Source organism: Pseudophryne corroboree, chromosome 6, assembly GCF_028390025.1.
Source record: "Pseudophryne corroboree isolate aPseCor3 chromosome 6, aPseCor3.hap2, whole genome shotgun sequence".
In the NCBI taxonomy this organism is placed as follows: domain Eukaryota; kingdom Metazoa; phylum Chordata; class Amphibia; order Anura; family Myobatrachidae; genus Pseudophryne; species Pseudophryne corroboree.
The window spans coordinates 306,781,354-306,795,258 of NC_086449.1; the positions used below are offsets into that span (position 1 = coordinate 306,781,354).

General features: G+C 46.6%; 1 protein-coding gene across 7 annotated transcripts in view; it reads right to left on the minus strand.

Annotated features, from left to right (window-relative positions):
- The window catches only part of LRRC49 (leucine rich repeat containing 49), a 394,882-nt gene that overhangs the window by 259,566 nt on the left and 121,411 nt on the right, over positions 1–13,905 (minus strand). For all 7 annotated transcript variants that reach the window (XR_010179247.1, XM_063926210.1, XM_063926208.1 and 4 more), the window contains one exon: positions 12,309–12,452. Coding sequence is in view for 6 of the 7 variants with exons in the window: in XM_063926210.1 (XP_063782280.1) it covers positions 12,309–12,452 (144 nt within the window). In the remaining variant the exon portion in view is untranslated. The remainder of the gene's footprint in view (positions 1–12,308; positions 12,453–13,905) is intronic.

Below are 13,905 nucleotides of genomic sequence, written 5' to 3' on the forward strand. Positions count from 1 at the left end.
TCCCTCCCACCTGAGCAGTTTGAAATAGTCACAGCCCACCTGTATGAACCAACCTATGACCTTTTGTTATAATGCAGAGACGAATTCCTGTGTCCAATGAACAATAAGAATGTAGGGACCATTGTACTGTACTGTGTGTAAGTGTATATAAAGACAAGCCGATCTGGGCCAGCTCTCTACTTTTTTCAACGGTTCTCATCACTGATAATCGGGAGCTGGATATCCAGAAAGGCGCTTGCGATTGTTCCCCTTGTGCGTAAGTTCTCTGCAACCATATTTATCTCCTATTTTGTGGTAAGCCATTCTCTCTCTCCTTCCCCCTTAAATGTAATTGTGTCTTTGTTGTATTTTAACGTGTAGTAACTCGGTTAGGTATTTTATGTTAGTTTGGTAGTGTATAACTTGTATTGTGTATTCTTTTGCGATTGAACGTTCATTCATTCCCTTAAAAGGCGTTAGACCCTTAAGACCGGTATTTGAGTGTTTATTATATTGCTAAAGGGTTCTCAGAGCGTAAGAATCGCTCATACAGCTTTCTAACTAACAAGGTTACACTGTGTTGCATTTACACCTTATCACTGCACAAAGGTTTACAATATAAGTACATTGTTTAGGATATTGTTACAAAGTTTTAACTCTGTGAGCGTCAGCGCCGCTTGTGATCTCCTCGTGGTCCCAAGCGTCCGCTACACTGATAGCGTATCATTACGTTAGTCGGCAGCCTATAGCGTGCTTGCCTTTACGCATTAAGCCGTGAGCGAACGTGCCGCTCGTGCGTCTCGTCCACGGCTAAGCGTCCGCTACGCTGAGTACGTACCCTAACGGTACCACTTACTCTAATAGTGTACTGAGTCTTTTAACCTTTTAGCGTGTTTTATATAGGATATATATTAGGCTTTTACAATATATATATATATATATATATATATATATATATATATATATACACACATACACACACACACACACACACACACACATATACTGTATATACACGCACACATACACAAATCCGGCACTCCACAGGGCAGCTGAACCCCACAAAATACTAGCTTGTGTGCCCTCCTGGGGTGTAGCAACCCCCTATATGCAAGAAAAAAAACAAGGCGGCACTCCAAGACTTTAAACTGGAAAAACTTTTAGTGCACAAACATTAGTGCAAACATCAACGTTTTGAGGCGTGTTGCCCCATCATCCGGAACGCTGACGTTGACGTTTGCCCTAATGTTTGTACACTAAAACATTTTCCAGTTTAAAGTCTTGGTGTGCCGCCTCAATTTTTTCACATTATATATATATATATATATATATATATATATATCTCCCCCCCCCCCCCCCCCCTGCAGTGCACATGGTTTTGCACATCTGCTAACAAATTTGCAGCTACGATCAGGTCTGAATTAGGCCCAATACCCCATACTGATACCGTAAAAAAAGTTTTGAGATTTTTGCAAATTTATTAAAAATAAAAAACTAAGAAATCACATAAACATAAGTATTAACAGCCTTTGCTCAATACTTTGTTGATGCATCTTTGGCAGCAATTACAGCCTCAAGTATTTTTTGAATATGATGCCACAAGCTTAGCACACCTATCTTTGGGCAGTTTCGCCCATTCCTCTTTGCAGCACCTCTCAAGCTCCATCAGGTTGGATGGGAAGAGTCAGTGCACAGCCATTTTCAGATCTCTCCAGAGATGTTCAATCAAATTTCAAGTCCGAGTTCTGGCTGGGCCACTCAAGGACATTCACAGAGTTGTCCTGAAGCCACTCCTTTGATATCTTGGCTGTGTGCTTAGGGTCGTTGTCCTGCCACCACCATGCTTCACTGTAGGGATGGTATTGGCCTGGTGATGAGCGGTGCCTGGTTTCCTCCAAACATGACGCCTAGCATTCACGCCAAAGAGTTCAATCTTTGTCTCATCAGACAAGAGAATTTTGTCCTTCAGGTGCATTTTGGTAAACTCCAGGTGGGCTGCCATGTGCTTTTTTTTTACGAAGGAGTAGCTTCTGTCTGGCCACTCTACCATACAGGCCTGATTGGTGGATTGCTGCAAAGATGGTTGTCCTTCTGGAAGGTTCTCCTCTCTCCACAGAGGAAGGGAATGCTGTAGCTCTGAAAGAGTGACCATCGTGTTCTCCTATGGACCTCTAAGAATAAGAGTTAACAAAATAATGTTTTATCATAACTCTTATTTTCTTCTTCAGTGTCCATATTCTCCACAGGGTTACCTTGGGGATGTCCCAAAGCAGTTGTAATCGGGAGGGGACGCTTTTAAGCCAAAGGTTGCATCCTGAGAAGCAAACTTATCAAAGGCATACAACCTAAGAAACGTGTGTGCAGAACACCACGTGGCAACCTTGCATAATTGTTCAGCAGACGCACCACAGCGGGCTGCCCACGAAAGCCCCACTGAGCGAGTCGAATGAGCAGAGACTGTAATTGGTACTGGAAGATAAGCTTGCATGAAGGCCTGTGAGATGGTCAAGTGGAGCCGGCGACCCAAAGTTTGGTTATGCGCCGGCCAGCCACGCTTGTGGAAACCATAGAGAACGAACAAGGAATCTTTTTCCTAATGAAACTAGTCCAGTCCATGTAGATCTTTAGAGCACGGACCACATCCAACAAAGCTTCCTCAGGTGAAAGGTCAGGTGTAGTCCAGGCTGGTACAACAATTTCCTAGTTAATATGGAACTTGGATACTACCTTAGGGAGGTATCCCTGCTTAGTCCAAAGGATAGCTCGGTCGTAATGAAAAATAAAAAAAGGGGGGGCAGCAGGAGAGTGCCCCCAAGTCAGACACTCTGCGGGCTGAGGCGATAGCCATGAGGAAGAGAATCTTCGCGTTCAAGCATTTGAGGTCAACAGCATTCAACGGTTCAAAGGGAGGCCCAAAGAACCAAGGAAAAATCCATAGGAGCCATTGGAGGAACAAAGGGAGGCTGAATCCGAAACCCCCTGAAGGAAGGTACACTAGCAAGGGAGCAAAGGCCTAATTCAGACCTGGTCGCAGCAGCAAATTTGTTAGCAAATGGGCAAAACCATGTGCACTGCAAGGGGGGGGCAGATATTACATGTTCAGACAGAGATAATTTGTGTGTGGTGTGTACAAACTGAAATCTAAAATTACAGTGTAAGAATAAAGCAGCCAGTATTCACCCTGCACATAAATAATATTACCCACACAAATCTATATCTATCTGCAAATGTTATATATATGGTTTTGCCCATTAGCTAACACATCTGCTGCTGCAATCAAGTCTGAATTAGGCCCCAAGTCTTTTCTGAAACCAGAGGCGATACCTGAACCTTTAGAGAAGTAAGACGAGACCCATGTCAAGGCCAGCCTGCAGAAATGGCAGCAGTCGAGAAATCTGAAACACTAGAGCAGTGATTTTCAACCTTTTTAAACTCGTGGCACACTAAACGAGATTTTAAAATTGCCAAGGCACAGTGTCAGTTTTTTTTTTTAATCAACTAATATTTCCCACAGTAATAAAACAGACACAGTGGCCCCTGCAATAATAAAACACATTGGCCCCCACTGTAATAAAACAAATTAATTCACCTCCACAGTAATAAAAAATAGTAATTCTATCACACATTGTCACCCACAGTAATGTCACACATTTTGTCCCCCCTCCCCCAGTAATGTCACACATTGTGTGTCGTCCCCCAGTAATTCCACCACACTGTCGTCGTCCCCAGTAATGTCACACATTGGGGGTCATTCCAAGTTGATCGTAGCGGTGCTAAATTTAGCACAGCTACGATCATCTTCCCTGACATGCGGGGGGACGCCCAGCACAGGGCTAGTCCGCCACGCATGTCAGTGCCGCCCCCTCCGCACAAATACAAAAGCGCTTTTGTATTTCAGGAGTAACTCCCGGCCAGCGCAGCTCCTGCGGCTGGCCGGGAGTTGTTTGTCACTGCCGCTGGCCGCAGTGGCTGCGAGACGGCACGCAGCCGCCGCGGCGCTCCCCCCCCCCCCCCCAACGGTCTGGCCATGCCTGCGTTGGCCAGGCTGCGCCGCCATTCAGCCCCCTCCCACCCAGCGACCGCCTCTGTTTCAGAGGCGATGGCTAGGCGGCGACGACTGCCATGCGCCGGCGCATGCGTGGTTCCGACCCGATCGCTGCGCTGCAACAAACTGCAGCGAGCGATCGGGTCAGAATAACCTCCATTGTGTCATCATCCCCCCAGTAATTCCACAGCAATCAATTAAATAAAATACACTGGCCCCAACCTCAGGTTTCTCGCTCAGCACGGAGCAGGAGAATGAGTAGGCGCAGTAGGCAGGAGAGCTGGCGGCCGAGGTAGGCAGGCAGGAGAGCTGGCAGGCCGAGGTAGGCAGGCAGGAGAGCTGGCGGCCGGGTAGGCTGGCAGGAGAGCAGATGGGCAGGCATGACGTGCGTGACCTATGAGTCACGCCGCATCACCATAGGTCGTGGGCCAGGCCGCGGAAGAGAGCAGTGTGCTGCCCGACCCCAATAGCAATGACAGGGGCAGCAGAGCAGCAGGCATCTCTGGAGGGCGACAGGCGGCACATCTGACAACCGCACGTGGCACAGCTGTTGAAAATCACTGCACTAGAGGATCATAGAGTCGATCGGCACATCGCTGAAAGTAAGAGTGCCATATGCAGTAATATATGTGAGCTGATGCCGGTATCTGAGCACTTAGCAGTTTGAATAACCGAACTGGAAAAACCTTTATCCCTTAGGATGGATGACTCAAGAGCCACACCATCAAAGACAAGCAAATTAGGTCTAGGTGTAGACAGAGATCTTGTGATAAGAGGTCTAGTTGAAGAGGAAGTATGAAGGGTATGTCTACGGAGAGGCACTGGAGACCGGTGAACCAATGGCCTCTGGACCATGCCGGAGCCACCAGGATGATCGTGGCACCTTCCTTTTTGAATTTGCATAGCACTCTGGGAAGGAGACACCCCGGAGGAAAGAGATATGCCAGACGAAAGGACCACGGGACTGTTGGGGCATCCACGAAGGTTGAGTCTGGATCCCTCGTCCTGGACCCATACACGGGTACTTTGTGGTTGTGTCTGGAGTAAATGAGGTCCACGTCTGGAAGACCCCATTTATTCACCATTATATGAAAGACGTCTGAGTGTAGAGACCACTCTCCGGCGTGCACATCCTGGCAATTGAGCATGTCTGTTTCCCAGTTAAGGATCCAAGGGGAGGAAGATCGCAGAGATGACTGGAAGATGGTGTTCTGCCCAGGCCAGAATCTGAGCTACTTCTTGCATTGTGGTGGCCCTGCGAGTGCCCCCTTGCCAATTGAAATTAGCCACTGCCATTGCGTTGTCTGACTGTACTTGCACGGGAGAGCAGTGAAAAAGGTCTTGAGCCGTGTGGAGGGCCAGGTGCTGTACACTGCCCCAAGTTCCATGACGTTGAATGGAAGCTCTCTCTCTGTTGGGATCCAACGGCCCTGAAAGGAGTGACCTCCCGTGACAGCTTCCCACCCCTGGAGGCTGGCGTACGCGATGAGAAGAACCCTGTGTGGAATCCAAAATGGTCAACCCCTGTCCAGGTTGGAAGCTTGTAGACACCATGAGAGGAATGTCCGGACACCTGGAGGCAGTACCATTGTCTGAGATTTTATCTGCTTGGGCTGCTCAATCCACCTGGTGAGTATAAGGCATTGGAGAGGTCTGGAGTGGAATTGGGGGTATTACACCATGTCAAAAATGGATACCATGGATACCTGCACCGTGAGGTGGATAAAGACTCTGCGACTGTGGAGTAAGTTGCGGATGCGCACTTTCAGTGCTGTAATCTTGTCTGGAGGAAGGAAGGTGCGTTACACTTCAGCATCCAGCAGAGCTCTGAGATGGAGCATCCTCTGAGACGCAATGAGAGAGGACTTGGACCAGTTGATTAGCCAACCGTGAATCTGAAGGAATTACATTGACACCTGGAAATGATGGTGGAGGACCTCCGGAGAATGCACAAGAAGGAGGAGGTCGTCGAGGTAAGGAAGTATCCAGATTCCCTGCTGCCGATGGTGAGCAGCCATCACTGTCATGAAACACATGGTGGTGAACACTCTGGGGGCTGTGGAAAGGCCGAAGGGTAGGACCTGAAAACGGAAATGCTGACATAGGACAGCAAAGCAGGAGGTATTGTTGATGACAGGGTGCTATAGGTATAAGTAGGTAAGCATCCTGTATAACCAGTTAGACCATAAAATCCCCAGGTCACATAGCCAGGACAATGAAACAGAGTGTTTCATAACAAACCTGGGCACCTTGAAATATTTGTTCAGTAATTTTAAAACGGAGTATGGGACGATGAGATCCATAGGGTTTCTGAACCAAAAAGTGTAGAATAGAACCCCATTGCCCTGTTGAGACACGGGGACAGGAATAATCATGCCTGATTGTAGTAATGACTGAATTACCCTCTCCAGTGCCTTGGCTTTGCCGAGGTCTGCTGGTGGACTGGTAGGATAGTATTGTCTGGGAGGACGCTTCAGGAAGGAAAGAGCTTACCCATGGGAGACCACTTCTTGAACCCAGGCGTCTGTTGTGATTCAACGCCAAGCACGGGCAAACTGAAGAAGTCAGCCTCCTGTCAGACTGACGGTTTATCCTCTAGTTTGGTAGTTGGGCGTCTAGCCGCCCATGCCTGTTTGTTTTGAGCTTAGATGTCTTCATCGGATGTGACCGTCTAGGGAAGGTCTGACCTCTGGCCTTGCCCTGAGGGCAAAATGACGAAGTCCGAGACCGCGTAGAGGAGGCTGAGGGTGGGCAAGCCATTTTAGAAGTTGCCAGGTTATTGACAATTTGTCCAGTTCTGGTCCAAAAAGAAATTTGCCTATGTACGGAAGAGCTTCCAAGGCCTTCTTGGCGTCAGAGTCCGCCTTCCATGAACGAAACAAAAACAATACGTCAGGCTACTACAGAAGCAGCTTAAGTCTTAGATGACAGAAGAGCAATCCTGTCGGTTCCAGCTACGCATCATTGCTCGCATCAGGCCATTTCTCTCCCAGAGTGCAACTAAACTAATCATCCACTCACTGGTCATCTCATGGCTCGACTACTGCAATGTTCTCCTCACTGGCCTCGCTTGGTCCCATCTCGCTCCCCTCCAATCTGTCCTCAGCTCCGCAGCTAGGCTCATCTTCCTCTCCCATTGCTCCACATCTGCCACACCCCTTCGACAAAATCTACACTGGCTCCCATTCCCCTGCAGAATCCCCTTCAAACTCCTCACCCTCACATACAAGGCCATCTCTAATTCCACTGCTCCCTACATCTCCAACCTCCTCTCCCTTCATACTCCCTCCCGCCCACTATGGTCGGCCGATGACCATCGCCTTTCCTCTGCCCTGGTCACTGCTTCCTATGCACGAGTTCAAGATTTTGCCTGTGCTGCACCCCTTCAGTGGAACGCGCTCCCCCACTCCATTAGACTCTCCCTAACCTTGCAAAGCTTGAAACGGGCACTGAAAACCCATCTATTTATCAAAGCGTACCCCTCCGATGCATAACCTAGTCCTTAGGCTGCTCCTCAACCCCCTGTCCCATGCCTTGAACATCTCTGCTTTGCTTGCATACTGCCATTAGGCTTCCTCCCACTTGCTTGCACCTCATGTCATCTGTCTGTCGCCCATCCCCACTAGATTGTTAGCTCTTCAGAGTAGGGCCCTCTTTCCTCTTGTTGTCCAAAGCCCTTTTCTCAACACATTTCACTTGCAGCTCTCTCCTACTCAGCAATCATCTTTACCTGCTTTCTCTCCTGCTGGTAAAGGCTCATCTCTATCTATGGCCGCCAGCCCCAAGTAGTACAATGATTACTCCCTTGCTACTTACATCTAAGCTGTATTATGTTTTGAGAATTGTGGTGCTCTTTGTTATCTGTACTCTATTTTTGTTATTTATTTACTGTAATGCTAAGTTTTGTCTCCCTGCACCGTCCTTTGTACGGCGCTGCAAAACACTTGTGGCGCCCTATAAATAAAATTTAATAATAATAATAATAATAATATCTAGAGCAGCCTCACCAATGTAATAGATGACATCCCTGATGTAGGCAATTAATGACAGTTGTTTCTTAGATTCCTCAGAAGGTAAACTGTTTTCAAGGACATCCGCCCAGTTTTCAATGGCTTTAGCCACCCAGGCCATAGTGGGTCTGGCAGTGGTGTCTGTAAGTGAATATAAAGACTTGAGACATGTGTTCAATTGTCTATCACAGAGATTTTCAACCTTTTACAACTCGCGGCACACTGAACAAGATCTAAATATTGGCAAGGCACACTCAACTATAATGGTGATGCATGGTGCAGTTCCGTGTCCTAGGAGGTCATGTCGCAGCTTCTCCATAGGTAACGCCTGATCCACATCTAAGAAAGCCAGAAGAGCCCAACACTACCCGGGCCCAAAATTAGAACTGGCTCTGCAACCACTAAACCCACCAGTATTGATCGTTCCAGGGCCTCAGTAGTGGCAAAACAGTGATGGGCCTGGCTGTGCTTCTATGGCGGCACACCTGGAGACTGCTCAGGGCACACTAATGTGCCACGGCACAGTGGTTGAAAAACACTGGTCTATCAGGTACGTCCTTGAGGGGGACGCTGTAGGAAAAGGAAGAATGAAACTCTACCAAGCGTGTCACATGAGAATCCATAGTAGGTGGATTTTCCCATTTTGTACAACCAGCAGCAGGTAACGGATGAAAGGAGGAAAGCCTTTTAGGTACAGTAAATTTCTTACTAGGAGTTTTCCATGTCTCACTCATAGCATTTGAGAAATGGTCAGAGTGTGGAAGCTCAGCTACTACCACTTTTTGGCGTTTACACAAAGGATCTTTTGATTTTGGTGCCAGTTCAGCATCTTCTAGCTGAAGCGAGAATTTAACTGCCCTAACTAAAGCAGCCACATTAAATTTAGCATCAGAGAAATCAACATGATCTGTTGCAGTAGAAGATTCCTCAGAATCTGACAGTGGTGTAGACTGTGAGGATGGCACAGTACGCTTGGGTAGCAGTAGATGTAGGCAGTTACCAAGCACTGCAATATATTATGGAATGCAGCTGATGAAGCTGCCAGACTTTGTACAGAGTTAGAAAACATGTCCAACCAGGGATGAGGGACAGGTGGGGTTGATGTGGGGTTGATATGGGCTTAAAAACAGGTTGCAGGTAGACCTATAGGGGGAGTAACAAACGGGGCTGCAATATGCACACTTATTGGCAATATGGTCAGCAACTATAGACAACATGTGAGAAAATGAGGCCCAAGGAGGCTCCTGCGCTGGCACTGGGGGAGGTGCACTGACAGTCTTGCAATAAATCCTGAGGTAATACCTCCTCCGAAATGGTCCTACATGACACTAGGGCAGGGGCCCTAGTTTGGTTAGCTGCCTTGACTTTGTTAGACATAAATGCTAGGAGAGTACACACACAATATGGTAATGTGCAGCGTGTAACGGAGAACAGTATGTGACAATAAGCCTTCACAATACAATATATTGTAATGTGGGCAAAGTAAACCCTGTACACACCACTATGTAAGGCTTAGGTATGGGTGACTGGCGGTTGGGATACCGCCGGTCACCATACAGACGCCGGGATCCCAGAGTTTAGGCTGCTGGCAGGGAGCGAGCACAACAAAGCCCCTTGTGGGCTCGGTGGCTCGCTGCACTTGCACAGGTTCTACTGCCACTCTTTGGGGTGTCATGGACCCACGAGTGGGAATAGTCCCTGTCAGTCAGCAAGCCAACTGTTGGGATTTCACCCAAGCAGGATTCCGCCGTCATTATAGTGACCGGCGGTCTGTCTCCCTACGGCCAGTCACATAACCGCTTCCTGTATCTAAGGATTACTAAGTAAGGAAAGGTACAGGGAAAGTGATATAATGTACACTCAGAAAAGCACAGACAGCAGAAATAGTATAAGTCACATACAATGCAGAAAATACAATGTAACTGCAGTGGGCACTATTTTCAACTACCCAGCTATCAGAGCTGGTAGGAAACAGCATTGTGTATAACCTGACTCCAAGGAGAGGTACACAGGGAGACCAAACCCAGCGTTCATGGAGACCTGCAGAGCTGTTGTAATGGCTGCCCAGCATCTCTGTGAGGAAAGAGGGTGAAGGAGGAGCAGTCCAGGGCGGGAAGACCTCAGCGGAATGGCACCCTGGGATGGTGGAGGGGCCGCTGTGAAAGTGCTGCCTCCCATTGCTGACATCCACCACTGGTTCCCTGGCCTTAATGAAATGCCCCCAGCGCCAGTAATGTATGTGCCCTGGTGGTCGAGTGAAGCCCAAGGCTCGCCATGGTCTGGGTCCGCGTCAACACCGCCGGTCATCTACTGGGACCGGAGGTATAGGAGTGCCGCGATCACGGGTCCGGTAAGCGGGAGCCTGTCTTGCCTGTCTTACCTGTCCCCCAGAGTCCAGTTACAGTCCAGGGTGGCCAGGTGTGCCCCTGCTAGTGGAAGGCTGCAGGGTCCCACCAAAATCGCCGAGCTGTGGATGGTGTCGCTGCGCCGGTGGGAGTTATGAAGCACCAGCGCTGGCGTCCATGAGACTGCCTAACGCTGCTTGCTCAGATGATAAAAAAGATAAACTTGTAAATAATTATAAAAATTGTAAAACTAGAAAAGCTTGGACTGCAGATTGCAGCATCACTGTAATCCTGTGATCAGCTCTTACTGGCACCAAACAAAACCTGAAGAGCCTAAGCTGTGGGCAGGATATGGGGGGGAGAGGGGTCCAGTGCATCCTGGGAGCTTAAAAGCTTTGCTGTTCAGTGCCTGTCCTGGTCTCCACCAAGCATACCCAAAGGTAACCCTGTGGAGACTATGGACCCTGAAAAAGAAAACAATGTTTTAAACGCAAACTACTTTTCATTAAATTTGGGCTCACCCGGAAGTGATGGTCACATGACCGCTGGGACCCAGATGATGCCGATGGAGCCGAGAGGAGACGATAAGTCACAGCTGGGCCACCATGATGAAATGTCAACATTTCATTATGGTCTACATAATGAATGTGGACATGGTCAACATCGAAATGATATCCATGTCTACATGACGAATGTCGACATGGGTGTGGATTATTAGATCTACACTAAAAAGGTCTACAGTCAATAGGTCTACCACTAATAGGTTGACAGGGTCAAAAGGTCGACATAGAATAAGTAGACAGTAGGAAAAGTCGACATGGTCAAAAGGTCGACACAAAAAAGGCAGACAATTTTTGGGGGGCTTTTTAGGATGTGTTGTCTCTTTTCTGCCACAAACCAGCCCCATTAGTGTACAGCGTCCCCTCGCATGGCTCGCGAGCTTCGGGAAAGGTTACGATTCCCAAACATAGTCCAAGTTGATGGTAAAGCATGAAAAAAGAAAATAAAAAACTTTTGTCTGCCATATGTTTGTCGACAACTGTCATGTCGACCTTTTGACCCTGTCAACCTAATGCATGTCTACAATTAGTAGTAGATCTATTGACTGTACACCTTATACACACACAGCCTGAAGGTAATTTTAGCCAATATTTGTAATAACTTTGTGCATTAAAAAAAAGTGTCTGTACATTCACACAAATCATTTATGTTTCATATACACCTTATACACACAGCCTGAAGGTCATTTAATACAATATTTGTAATAACTGTGTACTAAACAAAGTTTGTGTACACTGAGCCATCACAAAACAAAGGTTTCATGATCTCACTCAAAAAATTCCGTATTTCGGAATATTCTGTATTTCGGAATATTTGGATATGGGAAACTCACTCTGTATCACTACCAGGAACATATTAAAGCTTGAGGGGGCCTGTGTGCAGCGGTACCCCCATCTGATTAACAGGCCACCCCTCCCTCCCCCTTCCCCACCATACCTTGTATCGACAAGCGAGTACCTCCTTCTCTTGGCACTATCTTCCTAGTAATACTTCAGAGAGCAAAGGATCTGGGACAGTGCCAGAGTGTTCACTGTCACCGTGCGGCACCATCTTCCCAAAGATGCCACTGGGAAGACAGTGCCACAGAGGGGAAGGGACCCACTTGCCAGCACAAGGTAAGTATACTCTTGTTGCAAGGCCCCTATGGAACCAGGGGCCCGTGTGCTAGCAACACCCTTCATCCATTATAAATATGCACACACATTGGAAATAAATATGCCTATAATCACTACCACATATAGCACTGGAGAAACACGTGACTCTATGACCCATGAGAATTTCACGTAAACTGTCGATTTCACAGATATAAGGTCATCTAAAATGTATAGCCAATTATATAAATAATGTACAACCAAATATGACTCTTACCACAAGACTGATGTTGTTATGCCTCAGGTTGAGCTCTGTCAGTGAGTCTAAACCATTTAAGTTTTCCACTTGGCTTATTTGATTTCGGGCAAGGTTTAATACTCGTAACTCTCCCAGGTGTCCAACATTTTCTATTTTACATATCTGTTAGAAAACAGAACAATTCACAAATACAAATGAGTTGCACGTTAAAATATACAGCACTGTATTTTATTACCTAAAGGTTTTCACCATAATGAACTTATGATTAATCTTCCTTACAAACCTTATATATAGAAGATAGAGATCCAATTACTTTACAGTAGCTATAAAGTAAGCTTTATCCATCTTGCCAAGACAAATCTGCTTTCTCATTTTTATAACTATTGATAACTAAACATATTATCTGTTGTAGTCCCTGACAGTGTGCCTAACTACTCCAGTGCCTGAGGTAGCAAATAAAATGATGATGACCAAGCTGTGTGTTCCTCTCTTTTCCTGCGGCTCAGTGACTGGCTAAGCAAAAATCCTGTAGAGCGTGGGAAGAGGTGCTCACGAGTTTACAAGACTGTCCATCTTCTCCAGGGGCTGGATGAGCAGCTGCCTTCTCCTTATACAAGGTGTAACAACCTGCAGAGAAGTGTCAACACACAATAGAAGCTGACCTGCTGCCAAGAGATCATCCAATGTATTGCCTCTAGCACAACAGACAGGTCAGTACTTCTTCAGACTGTACATTCTGTGCCTCACTACTGACAGAACTGCACCACTATTTGCCAGAATATACACACTGCACTCCACCACTACCAAAAAACACATACTGCAAAAATGTCCCTCTGGCCTGACAGTCAGGACACTGGTCCCAACTCTGACTGTCTGGATGTAGGCTACAGTCACAATGAGGTTTTGCTGTACATTCTCTGGTGGGGGCACATAATTTCTCTTGGAAGCCCTGGCAAAATATAAACTCTTCAAATTTGTATACATTAATCCCAAACAGTGGTTATGCTTGCTCTTTAAAAAGCGATTGTTCACATAGGCAACACTTCTTAAGCAATACTACATCCATATAAAAATAAGAGTTCCCTCATCAAAAACTCTCTCTACCCTATGGAAGAGACCTCCACCTTCCATTCAAGAAAAGTATTTAATGATGGATGGGTTGGAGTGGTCTGGTTTTCCCCACAGCTAAAACAAACATGAAAAGTAGCAAACTGGTTTTCAAAAATAACTAGTGGGAGGATCCAATTCTATACAAGAAGTAGGATTGATTACGCTGCTTCATGGTTACCACTTTTGAAATAATGTTTAGTCAAGACTATGGGATCTATGTACTGAGCCTTGGAGAGAGATAAGCTCCTGTAATTTTTCAAATCCAGCCTGTAACATGACAGTTAAAAGTTGATTGACTGGTACTTTATCTCTGTCCACTTTCTCTCTCCCCGAGACTTACTTAGTACATAGACCAATTATTTTTGATTATTCTTGCCTAGTGTCAACAGCCAACAAAAGCTGCCCAGTCAATAAAGTGAAGTCAAGTTAGACAAATTTAGAGTCTGACAAACTCTTTAAGCAGTTTTACCTGAAAACTGCACTAAGTGGAAGAAGTATGCTTTGA